Here is a 27,702-nt window from a genome sequence, read left to right as displayed (position 1 = left end):
AAAATGACTGAAAATCCGCCAGGTTTTCACAAATTAGCAGATAAAACTGCGCTCTATTGCAATATTTATTCGAAAAAATTCGAAAATCATGTGATAGTTGCGAAATTCGAGCTGTTTTTGTTGCCTCATCACTTTTTTCTGTTTCTTTTCTCACCAAACTCTTATTCAAGAGTTTATGGGGCGAAAATCTGCAATTCTAGCTGTAATTCTTGCTATAATATATTTCAGAAGTAATTTCAGGTGACTTTACATTATTTAATATATTTTTTTGCAAAAAAATCGATCGATTTTCAGCGATTTTAAGTTTACCCCCTGAGAGAGTGTAGGAAAGTGAGAGACGGAGACAGAAAGCGCTACAACGACGCTCCGATATTGCGGGTTGCATGTTGTTTAGCGTATTTCAGCGGGTGTTTTAAATGAGGAAATATCGGTTTTTATCGGTTTTTTATTGGATTTTCGTCGATTTTTCTCATTTTTTAATTGTTTTTTTGCAGTAAAATGTCAAATACACCGGTGCAGGAGACTGAGGGACCGGTCTACGTGGCATATTCCATGGAAGATATGCTAAAATCGCCCAGAGACTTGTATAAGTGAGTTTTTACTCGATTTTTCGCTGAAAATTTCGATTTTTTTTACAGAAGCGTCAAGGAAGTGGCGAAATTCGTGAACTCGGCCGAAGGAAAAAGCATGTCGGCTCGTTTTAAGAAATTCGGAACGCCACGAGAAGCGATGGACTTTCTCGCGTACGGAGATGCGCCGACGACACCGAAAACCGTGCCGCCCGTCGCCCCAACTGAGCCAAATTCACCGTTTTCCGGTGTAAATCGCATTCAAATGAATGAATTCAAGAAATATGTGGAAAAAGGAGATATGGAGAATTTTTTGTAAGGATTGTGAAATTTTTGAAAAATTGGCGAAAAGTAGATATAATTCTCGATTTATTACAAAAAAAAATCCGGCACTGTTATAGTTTTTAGCTGAAAAAATTGAAAAATCTGTACAAAAAGATGGATATTTCCGCAGTTTTGCTGGAAAAAAGCCTTTTTCTCGAAATTTTCCCATAGAAGGTGGATTTTTCCCAAAAAAACCAGACTTTTTCGAGAAGTTATCGATTTTGATCCGAGTTTTCACCATAATTATCTATTTTTTCTATCATTTTCCTTTTTTTTTTCCTTGAATTTCTTTAAAAATTTATTTTCCCCCTAGTATCCTTTAAAAATTCGATTTTCACTCAAATTTTCACAAAAATTATCAATTTTTTGGAATTTTTATCAAAAACTAGATTTTTCCCGGATTTCCCCAAAAAAAAATCGATAGCTTATCAAATTTTTACCAAAAAAAAAATTTTTGGAATTTTTACCAAAAATTATCGAATTTTCCTAGAAAATCCCAAAAAAATGGGGTTTCCCGAATTTCCCCAAAAAAAAAAAGCGGACTTTTTTCCAAAATTTTTCACAAAAATATTGATTTTCACCCAAATTTTTGGAATTTTTACTAAATATCCCACAAAAATTAATTTTTTCGAATTTCCCCCTAAAAAATTATTTAAAAAACCGATTTTTTTCAAATTTCTCACAAAATGATTGATTTCTTACCAAATTTTCACCAAAAATAGATTTTTGGAATTTTTACTTAAAATAATCGTGTTTTTCCAAATTTCTCTTGAAAATCGATTTCCCCTAAAAAAATTACAAAAAAAAATCGATTTTTACTCGAATTTTCACCAAAACTTTCGATTTTTCGGAATTTCCAACAAAATTATCACTTTTCATGAATTTTTCTCAAATATCCTTCAAAAAATCGATTTTTCCCGAATTTTTACAAAAATGCCGATTTTCTGTAATTCCGGTCAGAAATTATCGATTTTTTTCAAATTTTCATTTGAAAAATCCAAAAAAAACCTTTTTTTTTTCTTAATTTCCACCAAAATCACTGCAACTTTTTCCTCACGAGGGACGAGGAAAAATGGTTTCTAGGCCATGGCCGAGAGGCCGACAAGTTTCAGCAAAAAAATTCGAGATTTTCGCACAAAAAGTTGAATTTTGAAAATCTCAAAACTTTTTCAGCGGTCTCGTTATGAAAATCAGGTAGTCTCAGCATTTAAGCATCATATGTATCATGTTTCAGAAAAAGTTTAGGTTTTGTATTCCCGTAATCCATCATTTTACATTGACCACTTTCACCGCTGCTTGCCCACTGAATACATGATTTTTTTACTTGGAAATTGTTTTAGCATCTGCAAAAAATATTTATTCATCAGTTTTATTAAGAAAAAACGAAAAAAATCGATGAAAAACGAAAGAAAACAGGCGGAAAACAAAGCAAGATAAATGGCCGCTGAAACTTGTCGGCCTCTCGGCCATGGCCTAGAAACCATTTTTCCTCGTCCCTCGTGAGGAAAAAGTTGCAGTGAAAATTATCGATTTTCTTGCAGACGCCTCGTCGATTCGAATCCACGTTTTCTCGTGAATACCGGTGGTGACGTGGCATCAATTGTGATGGAAGGATTCCGTTATAATGCTCTACACATTGCCGCCAAAGCCGGCCAAACGGAAATAATCGCAAAAATTCTGGAACTCATTCAAAATATCGATTTTCTGATTCGCCTGTACGGCACCGGCGCCGATGACGTCACGCTACGAAAAATCAATATTCTGGATTCATATTTAAATACGCCGGACAAAGGAAACTCGGATACCCCACTACATTTTGCTTCGAAATTCGGAAAAATCGGCGTTGTTCGAGTTTTGACTGAAAATTCCGCGACGGATAGGACACTGCTCAACAAATCCGGAAAAAGCGCGTTGGATTGTGCCGGCGAACGATATACGGGAGAGGATAAGGATATGGTGCAACGGGATATTCATTTGGCTATTGAGGTGCGGGAAATTACCAATTTTCCGCGATAAAAATTGAGAAAAAACGGGAAAAATTGCGGAAAAATCGATTTTTTCGTTTAAATTTTATCAAAAACTCCAATTTTTGCAACAAAAAAAAATTGGTGGCCTAGAATTTTTCACTGAAAAATGACAAAAACAGCGAAAAATTACCGAAAAATTCGAATTTTTGTAACAAAAAAAAATGGTGGCCTAACTTTTTCTTCAGGAGGCCTAGGAATTTTATGGGAAGAAATTGCGGAAAATTCGATATTTTCGTAAAATTATGACTAAAAACCGCCAATTTAGTTAGAACATAAGATTATGGCCTAACTTTTTTCTGGTGGCCTAGGTTTCTTTTTGCTGTAAAAATGCGGGAAATTACGAATTTTCCTGAAAAATTTGAGAAAAAAGGAGAAAAAACCCAATTTTTTTGTGGTGAAAATAGCCAAAAATGCAATTTTTTTTCTGAAAATTGTGAAAAATCAAGTTTTCTAGCCTGATCCTGCAAAAAACCACCGGAAAAATCCAATTTTTTTTCGTTAAAATTTCTAAGATTTGAGCAACAAAAATTGGTGGCCTAGGTTTTTTTACTGCAAAAAAATCGAAAAAAAACTCGAAAAATTACCGGAAAATTAGAATTTTTCGTTAAAATTCAATAAAAACCCCTATTTTTGCAACAAAATTGGTGGCCTAACTTTTTTTCTGATGACCTAGAAAAGATTTCCGTATTTCTAGGCCACCTGAATATCAAGTTAGGTCATTAATGTTTTGCGCAAAAATAAAGATATTCCATTTTCGCAATATTTTTCATCCAAAAAATGGAACTTTTGGATTTTCAAAATTTCTAGGCCACCTGAACAAAAAGTTAGGCCACCAATTAATTTTTTGCGCTAAAGAGAATTCAGAAATTCCCAATTTTCCAGTATTTTTTATTAAGAAAATGGAACTTTCTAGATTTTCAAAGTTTCTAGGCCACCAATTTTTGGGTGCAAAAAAATCGGAAAAAAAAGTTGGTGGGCTAAGTATTTCTATGATGGCCTAGGAAACTCCAGGAAAAAAGTTAGGCCGCCAATGTTTTTTTCCGAAAAAAAGTCAGAAATTGCGAGTCTTGCAGTATTTTGTCTACAAAATTTTTTGTGTTTTAAAAATTTCTAGGCCACTAAAATACAGAAAGTTAGGCCACCAATCTTTTTGCGCCAAAAATTCAAAGAAAACACCTTTTTTTGAGAAAAAAAATTGATGGCCTAACTTTTCCTACATGGCCTGCGAAAAAGTTAGGTCATTATTTTTTTTAATGCGAAAAAAAAACTTTAAATCAATTTTTTTCAGGGTTTCTACGTATTTCTGCACCGAAATCCAACAACCGGCTCCACACAGCTTACAGTATCCCAGAAGCCGCCGGCTACCTACAGTACCTCGCCGACCACAGCTACAGTAACCGTGTCAGCACAGGCGGGACCATTTTTCACGGAGCGAGAAGCTCGAGATTTCGCAAAAAGCTGGCAAACCGCGGGAAAAGAGCTGAAACGAACGGATTTCGATAAAGGATGGGAACGTGTCGGCCGTGTGCTCGCCGAGCAATCAGAAGCCATGTGGCGAGAGACTTGGCACTTCTTGGGCTCTATGGAGCTTCTCGATTTGGGCTCCGAGCAGGGACTGGGCGTGCTGGAAGCGTTTTTACGCGAAAAACGGCGAGGAAATCTGAGAAATTCTGAGATTTCCGAAATTTCCACGAAAAAATCGATATTTCGACGAGGAATTCACGCTAGAAAGTTGGATTTTGGAATTTTGGATGGAGAAAAATCGGCGGAAATATCTGAAAATTTAACCCCAGACGGATCCGATTCCGCTGACGACGAAGACGACGATGACATATTCTACGACACATTCTCTGAAATTCCGGCCGCCGCTGAAAAATCGATAAACGATCCGGACGACACGCTCGGAAGTCTCACCGATCGATTTGCGGCGATTTCGATTTTTTCGCCGTTGCCGCCGCCGCCGCCGCCGCAATGGTCAAATTCGCCGAATTTTGATTATTCTGAAGGCGAGGATTCGTTTGCGACGCCGCCGACAACGCCGCCGCCGACTTTTGTGGCAGATGATGAGCCATGCAAGGTTCGAAATGGGAAAAATCGATAAAAATTGATAATTTTAGTGGAAAATCGTTAAAAATCGTGTATAAGCGAGTGGAAATTGTTTAAAATTCAAAAATTTTGGGCAAAAGTCGATAACTTCAGTGGAAATTTTCTGAAAATCAATTTTTCCTAGAAAAATCGATAATTTTCGAGAAAAATCGACAAAAATACAAAAAAAAAATCAATTTTTGTTTAAAATTCTGAAATATCGATTTCCCTGAAAATTCAAGAAAAACTGAAAAAATCGATAATTCCTCAATAAAATCACATTTTTTCCAGATCGACAACGACTTATTCGAAGTTTTGGCTCAAATTTCATCTGAATTGATCTCCAAATTCCCGCTCACTCAAGACTACGTTCAGAAACTGGGAAAATTGACGGCTCATGACAGATCCACGTGGCGTCCGATCGATTCGCCGGCCCGATGCGATTCCAGGCGAAAAATTTAATAATTTTAATAGTTTTACGACATTTCCCACACTTTTTTTAATCATTTTTCCACTGAAACATATCTGAAAATCGATCTTTTTTTTTTTAATTTATTAAAAATTCTTGTAAATACCGAATGAAACTTTGACAACTTGAGATTAAAGTCTATCATTTTGCAGAAAAATCAATAATTTTCGCAGAAAAATCAATAATTTCCTAGAAAATCAATAATTGTGTAGAAAAATCGATAATTTGGAAGAAAATCAATAATTTTGCAGAAAAATCGATAATTTGGAAGAAAAATCAATAATTTTGCAGAAAAATCGATAATTTGGAAGAAAAATCAATAATTTTGCAGAAAAATCGATAATTTGGAAGAAAAATCAATAATTTTGCAGAAAAATCGATAATTTCCAAGAAAAATCAATAATTTCCTAGAAAAATCGATAGTTTTGCAGAAAAAATTGATTCGAAAATTCATTATTTAACTTCCTATCTCAAGGAGTTTACAGTTTCCAGCTGAAAAGAGAAGTTCAAAATTAAATTTTTCCAAAAAATCCAGAAAATGTTTATTTTCAATCGATAACTATGACAATAATTGCATAAATCAATAGAAAAGTGAGATAGGACAAGAAAATACAGAAAAGGGCCGCCCGTTTTCGATTTCCCAACATGGCGGTCGTGATTTGGCGTTGGATGGGCGTCTGAAAATTGGAAAATGAGATACTTTTGTTAAAAATCGATAATTTTTGTGATAAAATCAATCAATTTTTATGAAAATTGATAACATCCGGTAAAAATCAATAAGTTTGGTGAAAATCGATAATTTTCTGAAAATCAATAAAATTGCAAAAAAAAAAACAATGAATTTCCATCAAAATCGATAATTTTTTTCAGAAAGCGATAAATTTTCAAAAAACATGACTATTTTATCAAGACATGAACTTTTTTAACACAAAGTTCCGGAAAAATCAATAATTTTTCATTAAAACTATAAATTACGAAAAATTGTGAATTTTTGAGAATTATCGATTTTTCAACCGAATAGTAATAAATCAATAAAACCTACCGGTCCAGGACATGCGGTGACTATCGTCGTCCTCGGCTTATGTTCTTTCTTCATCAAATAATCGATAACATGATTTACATATCGCAAGGGTCCGCTGTGTTCTGTGTCAGCTAAATAAATAGTGTGGGATGAGGAGAGACGCAGGCTGACAGAGTGTAAATTGCCAGCTTTAAACTTTTATTACTCTGTGATGACCAGAGTTATCAAAATGTTGTCGACTAACAAATTGTGTGAAATTTAATTGTGCACAATTTATTAGTTGACAACTTTTTGATGAATTCAAAACTCGCGGAGCTACACCCAAAAAACCTACCACTAGTCATAATCTTCACGGGATTCGCCTGCTTCTTTTCCTCATCGACATGAACCATTAAAGTGTAGCGAACTCGGCGAGCCGGAAGTGTTAAATCGACAAAAACTAAAAATACAGAATGAATAAAATTGGCACACAACCAGAGATCCATTAGAGTTGTGGAGGTGTACGGGCGCTGGGAGCACAGCTGCAAAAATATCGATTTTTGGCACCCGGAGGATCCTTCAAGAACTCACCATAATCAATATGCCAACCATGGCCGCTAGGGACACCAAAATTTGAATTTTCCGCCGTTTCCACTGCGCGAAAAAGACGGAGGACACTATTAGAATGCTAGGGAGGAATGAGGAGAGCAGTGCGCGAGGCCATTCTGACTTGAAGATAAATTCCAGACTGCAGGTCGGGTAGTCTCCTAAAGCAAATTGTAAGTAGAATTTTTGAATTTGTCTTGAAATTTTGGGTATAGGGGGAGTTGGAAGAAGTTTGATAGGATTATTGGTTGGTTAGTTAGCTTTATAGCCGTGTAGCTCCGCGAGTTTTTAAGCTATCAAAAAACTGTTTACTGATGTAATGTGTAAAATTTAATTTTGCATATTTTGATAATAAAAAACGATTTGATATCTCTAAAACTCGTGGAGCTACAATTTATTTAAAGCCGAGAAGGCTCCCATGGCATTTCAACCTCATGTAGCTATTAGAGGCCCGTAATATGTCGGCTGCTAAGTGAGGTATGATATAATTTTGGAATACTGTAAGTTGTATACATGGTACACAAAGTCTAAGAAGGTAGAGACGCAGACGAAGAGAGAACTCTACACTCTCTGCATTTCCATCTATCATTGATACTAGGGGGTAGAGACTCACTTACAGCCCTTGTAGCTCCGCGAGCTTTTGAGCTATAAAAAAATGTTCAACTAACAAAAGATGTAAAATTTAATTTTGTATATTTCGTTAGTGAAAGATTTTTTGATGGCTCTAAAACTCGCAGAGCTACATAGGTTTGAAGTGTTGGCTACTTGGGCGGCAACAGACAAGTTTCCGAGGCTAACTTAAAACCCTTGAAGCTCCACGAGTTTTGAAGATATAAAAATTTAACAACTAACAGAATATGCAAAATTGAATTTTATCCATTTTGCTTGTTGACAATTTTTTGATAGGTCTGAAACTAGCAAAGCTACAGTAGTTTTAAGTCAGCTTATTCCCCAGCAGGCCTTGAAAACTTCAAGCATCTGTAGCTCTGTGAGTTTTGCAACTATGAATTTTTACATGAAATATTCCAAATCATACCCAAAAACACATTAGTCAGCAACTTCTGAGTATGGCTTCTCAAGTCGTGAAACTGTGCTACAGTAAGCGTCTCGTCACCCTCCGGGCCCACGGACAGCGTGCACGTGAAGCTCTCGAACGGGTACTTCCAGGCGTTTGTCTGACATTCAACAGTAGTTTTGATAGTGTTATAGCTGTTCACTGTGCCAGAAGTTGGAGCAAGTGTGGTGTATTTCGAGGTTACAGGCGGTGCAAAGACTAGAGACGGATGCCAAGGCGGGTATTCTGACGGCATTGAGAATCGATCTTGGAGCTCGCGGAGCCGCAGACGCTCGTCTATCCAGGTCATCACTATTATCACCTCGAGGTAGAGGTTTCTCTGGAAAATACATTTTATTAAAGAGAAAACTAAATTAAAGCCTACAACGCTCGCCACTGACGCTAAGCCTGAGCTTAAGCCTAATTCCTAGCCTAAACCTAAGCCTAAGCCTAAACGTAAGCCTAGGCCTCGGCCCGATGCACCACCGCTGAACATGGTGCATCAACCAGGGCAGTGCGGCTGTCGGCTGGCCCCGACAGCCGAAAAAATCAGCCAGCCGCACAGCCCTGCCATCGACCCTATCTTGCAAAAATTGATGAAAAGCCTATTACATTAACAATCCTCGTCGCCAACAAATGAATCTCCACTGGAATATTAAAGAAAGTCCCATTCCTATCCGACACGAAGTTATCCGGTGCGGCGGGCCTCACCGCCGAGTGGTAGTACTTGAATTTTCGAGAAAGCTCGTTCAACTCGTTTTGCGAAATACTTGAAACTAGAGAAAATTGGTAGAAAAGTAGAAGTAGACATGCTAATTTAGTAAAAGCCATCATTCCAATTTTTTTCGATGCGACCATGTCGATGGGTAGCTCACGTGCATTGTGAAGGTGTCTGGAATTCAGAATAACACGATTTAGAAGTTTAATAAGAACTATAACACGGAATTTAATAACGTATATTGATAATAACATTATTGAATTAATAACGTTATAGGTATTAATACAAGAATGGTTTTAACGTTACTACGTTATTACGTTTTCTACGGCAGCGTTATAAAAAGCCATAACTTAAAATTTCAAATACTATAGAAATGTATTACACTTACCTCCTCAGGTTGCAAATTCTTCGTTGACTTTCAGCAAAAATACCCCAAAAGTCTAGATACCAGCAAATTCACGTAGTATATGTTGGTGACGAAAGACGGTGTGGGTGGTGGAGTTGAAGGAGATACACCCGCTCTGGAAATTTGAGATTTGTGGGAAGAAAAGTGATGTAAGATATGTAACATATTGAACCGAGTTAGGACAAGTGAATAGTGTGTAGTATGTCTAAAGTAAAATGGTAAATTAGTTATACAGGACGTTGGCCAATTTTTTAAAGATGGATTCATATTAGATTGATTGTATGGGACGGGGGAGATTTTAAAAAATAGGAAAGAGAAAAGGATAGGTGGAATTCGAGATTTAAGGGAAAAATGACCAAGGCCTGCTGGAAATTGATGTCTAAGCTGCGAAAAGTTCACATGACTCTATATTTAATTTTGGAAACGTAAGGGATTCAAAACAAAATAGCTTATAACATAGATTAACTAATTGACTGTTACCGGTCCTTTTTTCATATTTATCGCAAGCTCATTATCTATTTTATATATCTTGAAATTGACTATGCCATTAAAACAAGATAAATAAACAAATTGTATAAATAAACACACCTTTTTGTATGTATAATAAATCTATATGTATTATCCAAACGGGCTTAAGTTAAACATTTAAAATATCGATGCATATATAGAAAGTTTAATAATTAAATGGTAACTGACATATTGATAATAGGAATTATATGTATACATATTATTTTATATATCTAGCTTGTACAAATTTAACGCCAGGATAATACATTCAGACTAAAAGAAAATAGGTACTTGTGTATTATACCTCCGCCATTTTAAAAATTAATTTTTCAATTTATAAAATAAAAACGTGTGCACTTTCAGGCTTAAGAAAACACCATTCCTAAGCCTAACGAGGAAAATGGGTATCGCGTTTAATTTAAACGGATATATTAATGGAAATTTGATCAATGTACCAGAAAATATGACTAATAAAGGTGATACCGGAATTCAGAAATATGGTAAGGTACTCAATACTAGGGCATTAAAACAAAAACAAATGCACAATGAATCTAGATTATCCTAATTTACTATGAACTGAGCTTAGAAGGTATGCAACTTATAAAGGTGATACTGAAAATTCAACACTTTTAGGTCATTAAAACAACAAAACATATGTATAATAATAATAATAAATCTAGATAATCCAAGTGTACTGAAACACTTCAAATAGCCACGAACATCGAGTTAAACTTTCCTGTTTTTTTCGAAAAAAAAAGTGTTCGTTTTCAAAAAAGTGTGCTGACTCATAGTTTGAGGTTTCAATTCACATCTAGTGTTTTGGAAATAGTATAGCCCTGAGAAACAGTTCAACTTCTAATTATGAGGTACTGGGCGCCGTTTTGCGAAGAGAAAAGGAATGTGAAACTGAACTGGAACCGGATATATGTCTGTGTGTGTGTTTCAATTCGTTCGACAATTGGGGAATGGAAATGTGTAGAGGCGGAAGAGCAACGAATACAAATGATGTACTTGAGATTGAGAATAAAAATGAAAAAAAGAGCAAATATAGTCATTTAGTGAGAGTATAAGGAGTTGTACAGGTTTTCCCTGGGGTAGGGCTTCCATGTAGGCGTTAAAATACCTGCCTGTCTGAACTTAAAGGTGGAGTAGAGGCAAATTTTTTTTGCTTTGAAATATTACTGTTAAAATTTTTTTAAATGATTTTTTGAATTTTTCAAAAATCAAAATATCGAAAATGACGTCACTCATTTGCGCGGGAATTCAAATTTAATACGGCCATTTCTTCGATTTTTGAAAAATTGAAAAAATCATAAAAAAATTAGATTAAAAAAAAGTTTTTTCACTGGTTATATTCGGCCTATTTTCCGTCATTTAAAGCAAAAAAAAAATTGACTCTACCCAACCAAATTTGAAAACTTAAGCCAAAATGCAGGCGAAGGCGGGTAGATTTCAGGCAGGCGTGAGGCCCTAAACCGCGTCTGCCTACCATTTATGGCCCTAGAACGGAGGAGAGCAAAAACTAGGTCACTGATTTATTGAAACACTCCTGAAGAATTCTGAAAAACTTTTATTTAAAAAAATTAGATTTTGTTTTTTTTTTCACAAAAATTTGAATTTTTTGTTATAAATGCCAAAATGAGGTTCAATACCGAAAATTCAAGTTTAAAAAATTTCAAATTCGCAAAAAAAAACCTCAACTAGACTAGACTTTTGGAAATTCCAGTCAAACATTCAAGAATTTCTCAGAATAAAAAAAATTGAAAATAGAATCTAATTATATATTCACAAACCATATACACCTCCTAATTATACACTACTTTCTGAGAAAAATAACTTTTTTTTTTGGTAGATCACATATAAAGAATTAAAAATATGAAACATTTGATTCCGAAGAAAATATCAAAACCCAAACACTATTCTTTTATACTACTTATACACCGTTTAGTAGTGTATGTCGTCACCTAAGCATAGGCAATTAGTTGAAAGGTTTTCGGCAAATACCAAGTTTTCAAAATTTTTTCAAGCAAAAGAGGAAAACAGCGATGAGTCAATACAGGGATTTTATGAAAATACACACATCCCGACGACAAATCATATAATAGAAAAAGTAATAATAATCATAAATAACGCCAATTATGTGTACAAGTTGTATGCCTACTGACGTGGAAGGTAATTCTTGAGCGTTGTACTTTCCAGTTGCGTGCGCAGCGGACAAAAAAGAAACTTCCCATGCCGGGAATCGAACCCGGGCCGCGTGGGTGAAAACCACGAATCCTAACCACTAGACCACATGGGATCCGGCGTCGGGAGGTCGGAAGGGAGAAGATAAGGCTTGTGTGAGCAGGAGAGTGAGGGGAATGGGAAAAATATAGTTTTCAGGTGTTTTTCATTGATATTATTATTCAAAGAATCGATTTGAGAATTATAGATTTTGGAATTCAAAAGAACAAACTAACAAAAAAGAACATCTAAAAATATGAAAAATAGAGGTAAGTACTAAATTATCATCAAAAGTGACTGTATAAGATTCAAAACATGAAGTTCTCCTCTGCGCCTCTAGATTCTCTCCACTGACTCGATTAACTTTTTAAGTGGTTGTTGTTTCTTTCAAGCCACCCGCCAATAACCAATTAACACTTTTTGGACAGGAATTTCAAGATGAAATTGAATGAAAACGATGGGGATTGAATTTATAGATTATAGCTTTTGTTATTCCGTTTTAAGTAAATAAATCTGATCTGCGATGTTGAGAATAACGGAGCAATCTTGAAGTTTGAAAATGTTAAAAAATCAACCAAAAACAAAATTCAAATCTCGCGCGTATTTGAGACTGTGCATTTTCGCGCGACGGTGTTTGCACACCGTGCATCTTATCTTACGACATCTACGTATTATTTTTATTTTTCACAGTTTCCAGCGATTTTTAGCAATTTTTCAAAGATTTTTTTATGATTCTAAGTTATAATATTGAATTTCAGATTAAAAAATGAGCAAGACATACTCCTACACCCGTGTTACCACCCGTTCCAACGGCCTTCCGTCGAAAAGTCCGATCGAGGAACTGCCCGTCTATTCTCCGATCTATTCGTCGACGGTTCGTGGATTTTCGGGTTAAATTGATCGGAAAAACAATAGAAATCAACTCTAAAATTGTGGGAAACCCCATTTTCACTGAAATTTCCCTAAAAACCTGAAAGTTTTCAGTTCCGCACGGCTGTCGGAAGCTCCAGCAACTCTATCAACACTGCTGGCCTGGATGGATTGAGAACTCCGATGAGATCCTCTGGAGATGACAGGTAGCTGCGAAAAAGTTGAAAAATAAAAAATTTCCGGAAAAATACACTTTTTGACCGATTTTCAGGCGTAAAATTGGTTTTAATTGCGTTTTTTTCACGTTTCCACAGCTTTTTCCACCCTTTTTTGTACTGTTTTCTGACTTATTTCGCATATTCTGGTTAAAAAATTGTCGGATTTCCGTATTTCTCACAGATTTCCAACTAAACTGTGGACTTTTGGCATTAAACCCCGATTTTTAGTCGTTTTTACTATGAAAAAGCGGATTTTTTGGTGAGTTTTCCTTGTAAACTGAGTTCTTTAGACTTTGTCTCTCAAAATGTGGACTTCTTGGATTTTTCAGTGAAAACGCGGCGAAAACACTCGAAATGCTGGAAAATCGGATTTTTAAATCGAAAAACGTGGATTTTCAGCTTAGAAATCACTGAAAGCCCGATTTTTCGAGGAATTTTCTTGCAAAATTGAAATTTCCCAGATTTTTCAGTGGAAAAACGATGAAAACATCCATTACTACCGATAAAAAGTGAATTTTTATTGTAAAAATAGCTATTTCCTATAAAATTTGGAGTTTTAACTATTTTTAAGGATTTCTGATCAGAATACCTTGTTTTTCTTCCAAAATTTCCCAATTTTTTCTGGAATTTTTTACTGGAACCCAACTCAACCAGCTGATGAGCCTTACGCCTACGCCTCCTCCACGGGAACCACCTGCTGTGAGAGCAGACGGGCGGTGCTCAATGGGACAAAATGGAGCACAAAAAGAAGCAAGTTTTTGAAAAGAAGAAACAACAACACAGCTTGGAGGACCAACAATTCTCTTTTCGACACCTTTTTCTTGGCATTTTTCTTGAAAATTGGCACAAACTACATTTTTCTTCGTGTTTTTACGCAAAATCCTAAAAATTCGTCTGAAAATTGGAAAATTTATCATTTTTCCCAATTTTCCCTTAAAAATTGGCCTGATGATCAGTTTTTACCTTAATAAAAGCAGTTTTTCCTGAAGAAAATTGACCAAAAATGCGATTTTCTGGCAATTTCTTCAAAAATTCCGATGATTAATGGCTCGCCGAAAAATTGTCTGAAGTTGGATTTTCTTCAACATTTCGAGGAATTTCACTTTTAAAACCTATTAAGAGTAGTTTTCCTGTAGAAAAATGACGAAAATTGGGATTCTCTGGAAATCTTTCAAGAAATTCCGATTTTTTCTTCAAAATTTCGGGAATTTCACTTTAAACACGTGTTAAAAGTAGATTTTCCGAAAAAAATTGACGAGAAATAAAATTTTCTGACATTTTCAAGTAATTTGTCTGATAAATTACGAGTTTCTCGTTTTTTTTCACCAGAAAATTGTCTGGAATTCGGATTTTCTTCAATATTTCGAGGAATTTCACGTTACGTTTGGTTTTTCCTGGAGAAAATTGACGAAAAATCGGGCTTTTCTGGAAAACTTTCCAGAAATTCCGATTTTCTCTTCAAAATTTCGGGAAATTCACTTTAAAAACGTGTGAAAAGTGGTTTTTCCTGGAAAAAAATGTCGAAAAATCTGACATTTTTCCATTTCTAAGTCAGTTTTTCATTTGAGATGAAAGTCGATTTTCCGCACATTTCTCCCCCATTTTCCCCCCTGTAAACCAATTTTTCCGAATAAAAATTTGCATTTTAATCGTATTATTTCATCACATCATCACATTTTTCCACCCCGCCAACACACTTTTCCCCGTTTTTTCCTCTTGAAAATCAAGAATTTCACAAATTTCTGACCATTTTGAAATGTTCTAGAAAAATAAGAGTGATAAGAAATTTGGGGAGGTATTATGTTACGTACGTCGGCGGTAAATGTTGCCTGTTTCCCTTTGATCTGATGTTCTTAACACCCTTTTTGTGGTTTATTTAAGGAATTTTTGTGCTCTGAGAGCAAAATTTGGGGGAAATAGGGAAAATTTTCGGTCAAAAATAAAAATTCCGGGAAATCGGAAAATTGCCGGAATTGAAAATTTCCGTCAAATCGACAAGCAGGCAAATTGCCGATATTCCGAATTTGCCGGCAAATTGTCGGAATTGAAAATTTCCGGCAGATCGGTAAATTGCCGGAATTTAAAATTTCCGGCAAATCGGTAAATTGTCAGAATTGAAAATTTCCGGCAAATCGGAAAATTGCCGGAATTGAAAATTTCCGTCAAATCGACAAGCAGGCAAATTGCCGATATTCCGAATTTGCCGGCAAAATGGTCGCAATTGAAAATTTCCGGCAGATCGGTAAATTGCCGGAATTTAAAATTTCCGGCAAATCGGTAAATTGCCGGAATTGAAAATTTCCGGCAAATTAGAAAAGCGCTGATTTGCCGAATTCGCCGGAAAAACGGGGATTGCCGAAAATTTTCCGCAAATTGTGATTTTGCACATTTTTTTGTGCAATTTTCAGAATTTCAATTTTAATCGGCTTTTAGAATATACTTATAGGGATTTGGGGAATAAATTATAAAATTTAAATTAAAAGTGTTTTTGTGGAAATTTTTCAAAAATTACACCAAAAAATGAGCGCTGAAAAATTGCCAAAATTTGAGATTTTAGCTAAAAATTGACTACTTTTTCCAAAAATTTGAGCTGCTGCCATAACTTTTTTTTGAGGCATTCTCAGAACGTACATTACGAAATTTGGTAGTTTTGGACCATTTTTGGTAAAAAAAAAACAATTTTTTTTCAAATTTTGGTACTCCACCTTTAAAAGTTCAATTGTAGTTTTGCAGCAAAATCTATTTCCTGAAGTTAATTTCTAGCTATTTTCTCGAATTTTTCCACAAATTTTTTCCTCCTCAATCAATATACCTACCAAAAATCTCTTCTCGATGATAGCTTCATCCCATCTGATTCATCACACTTCCCCGTTCTCTCTCCCCCCAATCTCGTGTGGGAGTTTTAGTGTATACATATGTCGTAGCAAGGGGGAGATGAGATATCTCGTGTCGTTCTCCAACTGATCGGGGGTTGCTCCGAGAGCACATTGAAAAAAGTGGGAAAAATCTGGTGAAAAATTGGGGAAAATTTTAAAATTTACATAGATTTATGTGAACTTTATCCTAAAAAATCCGCGGAAAAATGCAGATGTTTTGACATTTTTAACGACTTTTTTTTTCATTTTTTTTTTCTTATCTCGCTTAAGAAATATGGGTGGAGCTCCGCGGAGCACCTGAGAGCACACAACTCGTCCTACTCAACTCATTTTGATACCCCCAGTAACTCTCCCAAAACTATGGCTTCTACCACCCAAAATACTCCAACAAAAGATCTTGCCGAGATTTCTGAACGATTTGAAAAATTAAGAGCACGGAGCAGCAATAATATGGCTACGTTCAACACTACAAGCTCCTACAATCGGACTTATGAGAAAAAGGTGAATTTTTTGAACAAAAAATGATGGAAAATAGAGAAATAGAAAAAAGTGGAAAAAAATAACCAAAAATTGAAGAAAAATTGACTTTTACAGAAGTACATTTTTTCTCGAAAAATCGAAGAAAAACCCAGAAAATTGAATTTTTATTTAAAAAAAGGGGAAATTCAGTTTTTGTTGAAAAAATCACTTGAAATTGAAAAAAAATTTAAGAAAAAATTATATAATTTTTTTGAAAAATGTTCAAAAACGTTTGGGAAAACGTTAAAAATTGTGAAAATTCGATTTTTTTTTCTTCAGAAAATTGGCTAATTTCGAATAAATTTTGGATTAACTAAAAAAAAATCGCAGAAAAACGTTTAAAATGTTCCGAAAAAAACGCCAAAAAATTGGTCACTTTGTCTTCGTTTTACTCCTTTTTTTGCTAGATGTGACAGACACCGATTTTCTTGAAATTTGAAAATTCCCAGAGGAATTCTGTGATTTTTGCAATTTTTTTTTTGAATGTATAAATTTATATTTTTAAATTTTTTGAAAAAAAAAAAATATTACAAGCTTTTCAGTGGAAAATTTGAAAATTTTTTGAAAAAAATATCAATTTTTATTGATTTATTGAGTAAAAATTTAGAAACTTTTGAAAAAAAAGGTTTTTATTTTATTTTTGGAAAACATTTTTCTTATAGTTAAATTAAATATTTTTCAAAGATTAAACAAACCTTTTTTCTTCAAAAGTTGCAATTTTTCTCAAGAAATCATTAACAATTGATTTTTTTGCATAATTTTCTTATTTAAAAAAAATTGAAGTGTGTTCTTTAAAAAATTTGAAAAAGTGAATTTTTTTAACGAAAATGTTTTTTTTTAATTTTTTCAAAAATTCCGAAAATTATGGAAATATTTTTTCTATAACTTTCAGATTTTCCCCTCAAAAATGTATAAATTTTTTTTGCAGGTCATCGAGGAAGGATCTCCAAATGTTCGTGTCACCACGCAAACTCATACTGCAATTCCAGGAATGCCGGTAAAAAATGTTTCCCGAAAATAAAAAAAAAGACATACAATTTGACTTTTTTTTTTCAAAATTTGAAATTTTTGAAAAATTAATTTAAAATTGTATTTATCGGCTTAAAATAATGATTTTATTTTATTAAAATCGGAAAAAATACGGGTTTCAAATTTTTGATGAAAATTCTGGGAAACAGTTAATTTAAAAAACTTTTAAAAAATATTGTTTTTTTCTTAATTTTCATTTTTTAAAGGATTATTTGACTTTGAAAAAACCGATAAACCGAAAAAAATTTTAATGAAATTTTGCTTCACAGGACCTCGGCAATATCCACTCTTCGATGCTCTCCAACTTTCCAAATCTTGCAATTTCGAGCCCATCGGTTGTTGGAAGTCAAAATGGAAATCTGACATCAATTCGTGTCACGAATACTAGTTTTCATGCGATTTTGGACGTTTCCAAGTATGATGCTGATTCGTTAAAGGTATTTTCAGGCTTTTAGACGGAAAATCTGGAAAATTCGAAGCAAACCACGAAAATGTTACAAATTGAATGAAAAATTATTATTTTCAAAAAAAAATCAAACAATCTGTAGAAAACCTTGAAAATTGACTTTTTCTCACGATTTCTGGATTATTTTAAATCTGAAAAAAAAGTTTTTTGGGAAAATTTTCGATTTTCAACAGTTTCTAGTAATTTTTTTGAATTTTATATTTTTATTTTGGTAATTTTTGAGTTTAGTTTTTTTTTTAATTTTCAAATTTTGCTTTTTAAAAAATCGGAAAATTTGCTTGAATCAGAAAAAAATTGTTTTTTTCAAAAACCACAAAATTTTCAAGAAATAATTCTGGAAATTGAACGATTCAATTGATGGAAATTTTTTTCTATAGGAGAAACTAAAATTTTCCATAAAAAGCATTGAAAAAATTACAGATGTTGTATTTTTCGACGAAAAACAAATAAAATTGAATTTTTATGCGAAAAAGAAACATTAAAATTTTTGGAAATATTTGGTGTTTTTTCCTGAAAAAATACATTTGAAAACAGCTTCAATATTTTTCTCAAAAATTTAGTCTTTTACAACTGTAAAATTTCAAAATTATACATGTATTTTAAGAAAATCGTAAATTCTGATTTTTTCTATAAAAAAAACTTCTGAAAATTTGGTGAAATTTCAGTTTTTTCGCCAAATTAAATTTTAAAAAATACGATTTTTTTTTGAAAATTTCAAAATAAAAGGTGTGGAATTTCGTATTTTTCAGGAAAAAAGAAAAAAAAATGTGCTAGAAATTTTTGAAATAAAAATTTCAATTTTAAAAATTGTTCTACAGATATATAATATTTAGAATTTTTATGAATTCTCCCCCCAAAGTTTGATTTTTTTGCAGGTAACCGTCGTCGATAACAACATAATCGTTGAAGGATCGCATGGAGAAAAGGAAGATACCTATGGAACCATCGAATCAACCTTCAAACGTCGCTTTCCACTTCCAAAAGCCGTCGCACCGGAATCTGTTCAATCTCAGCTCACTGCTGATGGTCATTTGACTATTGATGCAAAAGCACCGGAGCCGAAACAAGAAGGAGCTCGTCCGATTCAGATTAAAGTTATTAACACATCCGCCGAGCAACAGAAGCAATAAATTATCGATTTTGAGAAATTTTGAGGGTTTCTAGTGAAAAATTGATTTTTTTTCTTGGAAATTGACTTATTTTACGGGAAAATCCGAATCTTTAACAGTTTTTAAACGAAAAATTGTATTCAAAAATTTAAAAAAAAAAACCAACTTTTCAGATAATTATGGAATTTTCTTTCAAAAAAAAATCGAATTCTAATTTTTGGCAGTTTTTAGTGAAAATTTCTGAAATTTCAGAACATTTTTCATGTTTTTCTGCAAAAATCTCCGTTTCTCTAGAAAATGGAAAGTTTTCTACTTTTTCTGAAAAAAAAAGTAAAATTTCGAAATTACATTCGAAAAAAAACTAGACTTTTTCTGAATTTTCAAAATAAATTTTTTTTTTGATTTTTGAGAATTTTAGCAATTTTATGGCTAAAAAATCTGAATTTCAAAAAAAAAATTCAATTTTTTCGCTTGAAACCCCTATAATTTCCCACATTTCCCACCGAATTTATCCAGATTTTTTTAAAAATATTTCCCCCCATTTCCAGAAATCCCCGTTTTAAAAATGATATATCTGTGCCAATTTTATCGATTTTTCACCCAAAAAATCCCGAATTTTAGTCGCTTGTACTGGTTTCCCTCAACCCATTCGTCCTGCCAAATCAATGTTTTTTTTTGTAATTTTTTTAATATTCATTGCATATTATATTATTTTTCCTTTTTTTTTCGAAAAAGTTTAACCGAAAATTAATGAATTTCCAATCGAAAATAAGGATTTTTCTTTTTTTTTTGACAAAAAAACCCCAAAAATAAAGACTACTTTTGGATTTCTAGGCCACCAAAATTTTAGAAAATTTGTTTTTTTCCGATAAAAATGGATTCTTTTGCCGAAAAAATGGTGGCCTAACTTTTCCCATTGGTGGCCTAGAAACTCGCAAATCTACTCCATATTCTTAATTTTACACTGAATATGTGATAAAATTGATGGCCTAACTTTTTTTGGTGACCTAGAAAACTGCAAAACTAGTCCCCCAATTTTTTAGGCAAAAATTCAATATTTTCTTCTGAAAACTGGTTTTTCTTAAGAAAATTTGATTTCCCAATAAAATTTCGATATGAAAAATTACATTTGTCGGCGAAAAATCCGGTTTTTTCGTAGTGTAAAGGAGAGAAATTGGCGGAAATTAATTGAATTTCGATGGGAAATTCAATTTTTTCCTAAATTTTCTCCTTAATCGCCAAAGACTATAGCATTTCTGCCAAAAAAAAAATAAAAATTGGGAATAATTTTGGGTTTCTCGGCCGCCAAAAATTAGGCCACCAATTTTTTGGTTTTTTAATTGAAAATTTTAACAAAAAACGTATAGAAATGCGACTTTTTAGGTGTTTCGAGCAAAACATTTGAATTTTTCGAAATTTTTTTAGGTTTAAAATTTTAATTCTGAAATTTTTTTTTAACGAAAAATTCAAATTTTCGCAACAAAAACAAAAAAGAAATTGAATTTCTGAAACTAAAAAAAAATTTTTTTTTTCTTCAGACAATAACAAAATTTTTGATTTTTTCCCCAAAAAAGTTCGAATTTTTCAAAAAAAAAATCCAAAAAATTCCCACTTTTTGTTCAAAATCCCCATGGTTTGTCCAATTTTCCATTTTTCCATGAAAAAATGCGAAAATTTTCGTATTTCTCCTTAATTTTCAGTCCAACTTTTTTTGTAGGCTTATGGTTAGGCTTAGGCTTTGGCCTAGGCTTACGCTTATTTGAATTTTTTATTTAAAAATTAATTTTTGTGAATTTTTGCCAATTTTTTTTTCCAAAAATTCGATTATTCACTTTTTTTCATACTGCTTTATTTTCTATGAAAATTTTCAAGTTCTCACCATTTTCCCCATGAAAAAATGCGAAAATTTCCCATTTTCTCCTTATTTTTCAGTCCACCATCCTATTTATAATCCAGTCTTTTTCCATTTATTTTTCTCTATTTTTCCACCCATTTCGCCCGCCGAAAAATGGGGGCGACACAAACAGAAAACGGCGGGTTTTACGAAATTTCACTTTTTTTTCTCTTTTTCTCTACTCCGCTTCCCCCCATTTCGTCGATTTTCCATGCATTTTCACGGATGAAAAATAGAGAAAAGAGGGAAAATTGGGGGAAAATAGAGAGAAGTAGTCAGGCATGACATGTTTTTCGAAAAAAAATTTATTTTTCCACACACACGGAGAGAGACACGTCTCTGTGGCGAAAGCGAGAAAATTTTTTTGAAAAATAAATCCGATCTCGCTCTTTTTTTTCTTTTTTGGAGATTTCTGAAAATTTTCATTCCGCGAAACTATAGTTTTTAGGCGAAAGAAAACTTAACTTTTCAAAAAAAAACTATACAACTCCTTAAAGGGACACCGCAGACTTTGGGTCTCGCCACGAAACTGTTTTGTCAAAATTTGGACATAGAATTTGTATTTTTAAGGCGTTTTTCGGGAATTCTTTTTATTTTCGTGTAAGTGATATATAAAAAAATGCCATTTAACGTGGTTGGTTCTGGTGTAGGTCACTTTCGGTTTTGCTATCCACTTCTTCTCGTGGAAGTTTCCAGTTGGATGATGTCCTTTCAGCGAAAGCGTGTCCGACTTGTAGTAGATTACTCTTGAATACTGGTCCAATTTGACGGTTGCGAATTTTTGATCTCTGAAATTACTTTTGCTGATCTAAGCTTTTTGAACTTTTTATTTAAACTTTTAAAAAAGTTCTGAACCCACCTGCGCCAAAAATCATCATTATCCTTCCTGACACTAGCACCAAAACGCATTGTCACTTTATTTATCCTCATCGTCGTACTCCGAACTAAGAATTGTCTGGCAAAGGTTGTAACGGATATTATTCTGTAGTGTTCTCTCATCCAATGTGGAATTCATTTTGGTTTTGAATTCACGGAAGAGTTTATAGAGCACGCTTGGTTTACAGATTTTTCGATTTCAGGAATTTAAGAAGTTGGCATGTTGATCAAAATCGTAGGGTCCGATTTTTCGAGGATTTTGGTTCTCGGAGACTTCTGGTACAACTTGAATTAAAGCATCCTCAACAGCGGAAAGTTCCACTTCACCGTTTGTCTTTACGTCGTTCTCGTTCTCTTTCAAACATTCCAGGCTTCTGTCTAATTCCGTATCAGCTACTTTCTTCGAATGTGTTATTTGTTTCTCAACTGTAGAATTATCTTCTCCGTCAGCATCCAAGCTTTTCAAATACAAGGGTGAACGGACTTGTGAGGAACTTGTAACCAAGGAAAAATTACGAGCATCGGAATGGATCTTCTCTGGCACAATCGATGAAGTTGCTTCAACTACATCTTCTCTGATGGACATCAGCATCCTTGCGTATCTCAATTCTCCGAATCCCAACCCGAAAGAGTCCAACTCAACTTCGTCCCAATTTACTCTGGTCACTTGATCGTCGTCTAACTTTTCCCATACATTTCCTCCAACTGACTTTTCTGAAATTTAATCGTGGACTACCTTGTTTTATTCGTATAATGAGTTAGTGGTACAAAAAACATTTTTAAAGGGACACGGCAAATTTTTTCGGTTTGGTTTTGCCACGAACTGCTTGTTACTGGATTTAGACGATTTTTAATTGAGTTTCAGGTATTTAAAAGCTCACAATACGTTCAAATTTAAATTTTCCTAGTAGTTTTTCTTTTCAAAAAAACCAGTTTTCCACCGAAAAAGTTGAAAATAATCTAAATCCACCGGATTAAAATTTAATTTCGAGTGGAAAAATGTATTTTCCAATTTATTATCGCTAATTTTTATTTTTTACACCACTAAAACCGATAAAAACAAGTTATTTCCTTTCGAAAATTTGAAAACTTTCTCTCAAAATATAAAATTTTCAAGATTTCCTACTAAAAATGTCTGCTTCTCCCCTACAAATCACTGAAAAATCGCCAGAAGTACGTAGAAATTTGAATTTCTCGTCAAATTGCCAAATATTTAATTTCAGATGAGCCAAACGCCACCTAAAGACGAAAATAATGAGCTGGAATTTGGAATTCCGACAAAACGGTCAAGATCCGGGCGGCCCAAGAAAATTTGCGCGTTTTCTAGCTTTAAATGTGTAAGTTTTGTTGGAAAAATCGTATTTTTGCTCAAATTTTCCGATAAAATCGCTTTTTCAGTATGAAGAACGTGACATCGAGTTCTTCATTCATCAAGTATCAGACAATCAAATTATTTGGGACCGCCGGAATTCTCTAAACTTTGACGGAAATTTGGTTCACGCGACTTTCGACAAAATCGAAATTTGCTGCCAGTTTTTGGCACGGAAAAATGGTAAAAATTTGCTTTTTCTCGGGGAAATTGGATAAAACTTAATAAAAACCACGAAATTTGAAAACGCGGACTAGTTTTTGTGATTTCTAGGCCACCGTTGCTTAAAAAAAGTCGGCTGTCCTAACTTTTCAGTCGGTGGCCTAGAAGTTTGCAAAAAATAGTCCTTGAAATCAGATTTTGTAGCGAAAATACTGAAAAGTTCCCAAAAAACACTCGATGGCCTAATTTCTCTGTTTGGTGCCCTAGAAACCCAAACTAGTCCCTTTTACGGAAAGTATCAGAAAAACTACTAGATGGCCTAACTTTCCCAGTTGGTGGCCTAGAAATTCAAAAACAAGCCCATGAAATCAGATTTTGTAGCGAAAATACTGAAAAGCACCCAAAAAAGCTCATTGACCTAACTTTTTCTGTTAATGGTCTAGAAACCCAAAACTAGTCCGCGAACCCATATTTTGAACTGAAACCACCACAAAAAAGGGCGGAAAATCTCAGAAAATGCTCGATGGCCTAACTTTCCCAATTAGCTTGGAAATTCAAAACTAGTCCCCCCAAAACTCAATTTTTTCAGGAGAAAACGCTTCCCGACTGTGGACTGAGCTTGCAAGCGAGTATAAGCGTGAAAAAGCCCGAATCGAGCAACTACCAAGCGGAATTTATTCGGAAGAATTCGAAATTCGCTTTCCTTTTATGCAACAAATGTGGTTTCTGGAAATCGAAGCCTCCGAATTAAAAGAAGCCGATTCGAATAGCCTTGAAGAGACAATTGTCAATTTTGCCCGGCAAAAATCCATAAATGATGGTTGGTTTTTGGATTTCTAAGCCATAAAATTCAAAAGAAAATCTATTTTTTTCCAGCCCCGTCCCCCTCTTCATCCCTTTCCGCGCCAATTGAGCACCTAAACTCATCGATAAATCGCCTGATCGCTGTAATCGATAAAAAATCCGAAGATACCACTAAACGACAAATTCCCGCCAAATATTCTGATATTGTGGAGCATTTAATCGGATTTTTGGATAAAACTCCGCGAGAAAGACAAATGGAGGTCAAATGCAAGATTTATAACTTTTTGGATACAATTAATTGATTTTTCTGTCGAAAATAAAGATTTTCACTTGTATTTTTAAATTTTTATGTTAGAAATTTTGTTTAAAAACCCCAATTTCTGCTCGAAATGTAAAAAAGTCGTTCAAAAATTCGGAAAATTCGTTGAAATGTTACGGTAGAACTTAAAGGCACATTACGCAAATAATTTGGTCTCACCACGATTTTGCAAATTTTATGTTTTGCTTGTTTATAATTTTTCTCTAGATTTATTTCGAGAATTTTAGAATTTAAAAAATTGAAAAACAACTTTATGTTTAGTAATTATTATTTTCGACGAAAAACCAGAAAAATCGTGGGAAGCCCCACAAAAGGCGCATTTCCCACTGAATGGCGACGGGAAAGTATTGTTATTTTAAATTTTTTTTCCGAAAAATTACATGGCGTCATTTTTATAAAAATTATAATTTCTGCTTGAAAATCTCTACAAAACTATGAAAATTCCGCATAATTCATGAAAAAGTTACTGTAGAACTTAAAGGCGCATAGCTCATTTCTTCGTTTGGGTTTCGCCACGCCTTTACTCATTTGAATTTTAGTTTTTTCTAATTTAATTTTCAATCGTTTTTTCTCATTTTTCTCCGAATTTTCCACAGTTTTCTTCAATTTTTTTGCCTTTCAGCTTGAAAAACAACTAATTGATTCGATTTTCCACCGAAAACACCATAAATAACCGAAAATACATGAGAAAAACACGAAAATACGTGTAATTTCGCGTTTCCCACCGAAAAACCAATTGGCGACAGGAAAATGTAAATAATTCACAAAGAATAATGAGCTTGAAGCTGATTTTTTGCTATTCTCATTCTTTTTTCTAGGAAAATCGCAACATTTTACTCCGAAAATCGAAAAAGTAGCAGTTTCCTCGAAATTTTGCTTTAAAAATTCGGGAAAAAACGAATAAACTTTAAATATCATTTAAAATATCAGAAAATTGAAATAAATTAATTGAATTTCAAGAAAAATCCTATAAAAATCGAATTTTTCCTTCGAAAACTCGAAAATTCCCAAAATTGCATCATTTCCCAGAAAAAATTGTTGATATTTACTCCAAATCTGTCTCATGTCTGGTCTTTGTACCCGTGCGCACGTGAATAGAGGATTTTTCTGGAAAGCACGTTCTTTGGTGCTTTTCAGGCGGTTAAGCTTTGGCTTTTTTGCAATTTTCTCTGAAATGGTTGCATTTTTGCCGGGAAAATTGCGGTTTTTGATGTCACCGACAGTTTTTTTAATTGAAAAATGTGGGAAAAATTGAACGGAAATGGTTTTTCCAGCTTTTCCGCTCTAAAACTTTTTTTGTTGTTTTTTCCTGAAAAATGTTGAATTTCTCGTTGAAAAATCGATTTTTAAGCCTTGCTAGGCCTTTTTAAATGTAAAAATACAGATTTTTAGGCTTAGTTATAGGCTTAGGCTTAGCCTTAGCCTTAGCCTTAGGCTGAGACCCAGGCTTAGGCTTTGGATTTGGCTTAGTCTTAGGCCTAGGTTCGTTTTTTGAGCCTAAAAGTGTTTGAAAGTTGAAAATTCTCTAAAATGTTGAAAACTAACAACTTTTGCGATTTTTGCCAGATTTTTTTTATGAAAAAGTGCAATATTTCCGATTTTAACGTTGAAAACCCCTAAAATTCCCCGGAAAAGTGGTCACATTCCAAAGATCCCTATCAAAATCTGCGTGAGCAAGTATGCTCCACCGCACCGAAAGCCTCACAGAGCCCACATTCATCCTAACATTTTGCACGTCGTCCTCTTCGTCCTCTTTTTCTCTAAATCTCTTCTGAGAAATATAACTGGTAGTCTAAGATTTTCGTAAGAGACGCAGAGAATATATATATATATATTGGAGGAGGAGAAAAGTTACGGGGGAGACGAATGTTCAGTCCGTATTTCTACGTATCTTCTTACCTCTCTAAGGTTTTACTAAGATTATCGAAGTTTTTTAAAGATAAGAATCTCTGTTTTCTGACCCTTTACCGTGTGATTTTAGTGAAAATTGAGTGAAAAATCGAGAAAATCACAAGTTTTTAGATCTAAAACCGAAAAATGTAGGATTTCCTCATCAAATACTACGATTTTTAGCTGAAAACGCTGAATTTTCACTCATTTCGACGCCATAACACCAAGTTCACTCTAGAAATATTATTTTTTTAAACATATTCCCCTAAAAATCCCATTTTTGCACCAATTCGTCTCAAAATTGCTCAAAAATCGGAATTCCACACTATTTGAGGTCAAATTTTCCCGAAATTTCATATTAAGTGACAAAAATCAAAGTTTAAACTCGATTTGACCCTAGAAATCCTTTTTTTTTCTACTAGTTCACCTTTGATTTCATTGATGATTGATGATTGAATCTAAGCGACAATAATGCCAAATTTGAGTGAAAAATCACAAAAATTTCAAGTTTTTAGGTCGAAAATCCGAATTTCACGTTGAATTTCGCCATCGAATCTCGATTTCCAGCAGCTAATTGCTAGAAAATTCCTTTTTAGGCCAAAAGCCGTCTTTTTTAAACTTATTTTCACTCTAGAGGCCCATTTCTCGCACGTTTAATTAAGTTTTTTTTGCTAATCTCGAAAAATGGAGATTTTTGTAATGTTACGGTAATTTTTCTGCGTTTTCTATTGAAAATCTGGATTTTTGACCATTTGAAAAGATAATTTTTGGGCGCAGGAAAAAAAAATTATTATATTTTCTTCAAACAAAAATTCCAGAATTTTGAGTCAAAAATTTGATTATTTTCGAAAATTTCAAATTTTCTTCAAAAAAAAAAACAGATAAAGTTTTTTTTTCCAATTTCAGCAATAAAAATTCAAATAATTTCGGAAAAAAACCAGTTGTTCAATTTTCAATTCCTCCAAAAAAAATTCGTAGAAAAAAATTAGAAAAAATTCTAGAATTTTAAGTTTGTTAGGATTTTTTCCAGAAAAATTCATATATATTTTATTCGAAAAATTTCACATTTGTCAGATTTTCTGAATTTTTCTGTATTATTAGGTCTCCAAATAAGTTCCGGGTCAAAATTGATAACTTTGTTCGCTTTGTATCGATTTTTATGAAACTTTGGGAATTTATGTTATCAACCATGATCTTTCATTTGACAATAGTCACAAATTTTTTTTGACCGTCCGAAGTGTCCTAACTCGGAGCCAATTTTTTCAGACATTTTTCAGATCTCGCTTCTTTTCAGGTTTCAATTGAGGTTTGTG

At 33.7% G+C, this 27,702-nt stretch overlaps 5 protein-coding genes and 5 non-coding genes across 15 annotated transcripts; 6 read left to right on the top strand and 4 right to left on the bottom strand.

Moving 5' to 3' along the window:
- Positions 1–110: 110 nt before the first annotated feature.
- On the top strand, positions 111–5,604 carry lem-4 (Ankyrin repeat and LEM domain-containing protein 2 homolog). Of its 2 annotated transcripts, NM_001028343.4 has the most exons (6): positions 111–240; positions 495–590; positions 639–884; positions 2,435–2,879; positions 4,209–4,997; positions 5,297–5,604. In NM_001028343.4, exons 1-6 carry the CDS (start codon positions 176–178, stop codon positions 5,465–5,467), a joined length of 1,812 nt encoding a protein of 603 aa, NP_001023514.1. In that variant the 5' UTR covers positions 111–175; the 3' UTR covers positions 5,468–5,604. The 2 variants fall into 2 exon arrangements, with proteins under 2 accessions (NP_001023514.1, NP_001023515.1); NM_001028344.4 differs by lacking the exon at positions 111–240.
- Positions 5,605–6,000: 396 nt separating this feature from the next.
- Positions 6,001–9,375, bottom strand: lgc-33 (Neurotransmitter-gated ion-channel ligand-binding domain-containing protein). Of its 2 annotated transcripts, none has more exons than NM_001307532.3 (7): positions 9,241–9,375; positions 8,747–9,026; positions 8,117–8,474; positions 7,066–7,241; positions 6,830–7,016; positions 6,517–6,617; positions 6,001–6,151 (listed from the first exon to the last, which is right to left on the bottom strand). In NM_001307532.3, the coding sequence occupies exons 2-7, from the start codon at positions 8,990–8,992 to the stop codon at positions 6,023–6,025; spliced, it is 1,197 nt and encodes a 398-aa protein (NP_001294461.1). In that variant the 5' UTR covers positions 8,993–9,026; positions 9,241–9,375; the 3' UTR covers positions 6,001–6,022. The 2 variants fall into 2 exon arrangements, with proteins under 2 accessions (NP_001294461.1, NP_500000.3); NM_067599.4 differs by having other exon boundaries at positions 6,003–6,151; positions 6,517–6,626.
- Positions 9,376–11,981: 2,606 nt separating this feature from the next.
- Y55F3BR.16 lies at positions 11,982–12,068 on the top strand. Its single transcript, NR_052892.1, has one exon. It is a non-coding gene; the product is annotated as an Unclassified non-coding RNA Y55F3BR.16 (non-coding RNA).
- On the bottom strand, positions 11,993–12,064 carry Y55F3BR.t1. The gene has a single exon. It is a non-coding gene; the product is annotated as a tRNA-Glu (tRNA).
- Positions 12,069–12,746: 678 nt separating the features above from the next.
- Y55F3BR.6 (SHSP domain-containing protein) lies at positions 12,747–19,840 on the top strand (the record flags this gene model as incomplete). Of its 2 annotated transcripts, none has more annotated exons than NM_001380024.1 (6): positions 12,747–12,862; positions 12,973–13,064; positions 16,384–16,453; positions 17,400–17,468; positions 17,770–17,937; positions 18,842–19,840. In NM_001380024.1, 4 exons carry the CDS (start codon positions 16,403–16,405, stop codon positions 19,094–19,096), a joined length of 543 nt encoding a protein of 180 aa, NP_001367656.1. The 2 variants fall into 2 exon arrangements, with proteins under 2 accessions (NP_001367656.1, NP_001368623.1); NM_001380023.1 differs by having other exon boundaries at positions 12,755–12,862; positions 18,842–19,096.
- Positions 19,841–22,044: 2,204 nt separating this feature from the next.
- Positions 22,045–22,437, bottom strand: Y55F3BR.10 (INCENP_ARK-bind domain-containing protein; the record flags this gene model as incomplete). The annotated part of the gene is made up of 1 exon (NM_001380022.1): positions 22,045–22,437. The coding sequence occupies one exon, from the start codon at positions 22,435–22,437 to the stop codon at positions 22,045–22,047; it is 393 nt and encodes a 130-aa protein (NP_001367657.1).
- A 539-nt stretch (positions 22,438–22,976) lies between these two features.
- On the top strand, positions 22,977–24,515 carry madf-1 (the record flags this gene model as incomplete). 3 transcript variants are annotated; one of them, NM_001380020.2, is made up of 5 exons in its annotated part: positions 22,977–23,018; positions 23,069–23,182; positions 23,244–23,397; positions 23,966–24,196; positions 24,253–24,515. In NM_001380020.2, 5 exons carry the CDS (start codon positions 22,977–22,979, stop codon positions 24,480–24,482), a joined length of 771 nt encoding a protein of 256 aa, NP_001367655.1. The 3 variants fall into 3 exon arrangements, with proteins under 3 accessions (NP_001367655.1, NP_001294462.1, NP_001368274.1); NM_001307533.3 differs by lacking the exon at positions 22,977–23,018 and having other exon boundaries at positions 24,253–24,514; NM_001380021.1 differs by lacking the exons at positions 22,977–23,018; positions 23,069–23,182; positions 23,244–23,397 and having other exon boundaries at positions 24,085–24,196; positions 24,253–24,482.
- Positions 24,516–25,887: 1,372 nt separating this feature from the next.
- On the bottom strand, positions 25,888–25,982 carry Y55F3BR.15. The gene has a single exon (NR_052890.1). It is a non-coding gene; the product is annotated as an Unclassified non-coding RNA Y55F3BR.15 (non-coding RNA).
- Y55F3BR.18 lies at positions 25,888–25,982 on the top strand. The gene has a single exon (NR_052891.1). It is a non-coding gene; the product is annotated as an Unclassified non-coding RNA Y55F3BR.18 (non-coding RNA).
- Positions 25,983–26,743: 761 nt separating this feature from the next.
- Positions 26,744–26,869, top strand: Y55F3BR.19. The gene has a single exon (NR_101881.1). It is a non-coding gene; the product is annotated as an Unclassified non-coding RNA Y55F3BR.19 (non-coding RNA).
- Positions 26,870–27,702: the final 833 nt, after the last annotated feature.

Source organism: Caenorhabditis elegans, chromosome IV (assembly GCF_000002985.6).
Source record: "Caenorhabditis elegans chromosome IV".
Classification (NCBI taxonomy): Eukaryota; Metazoa; Nematoda; class Chromadorea; order Rhabditida; family Rhabditidae; genus Caenorhabditis; species Caenorhabditis elegans.
This window is presented reverse-complemented; position numbering and strand designations above follow the sequence as displayed.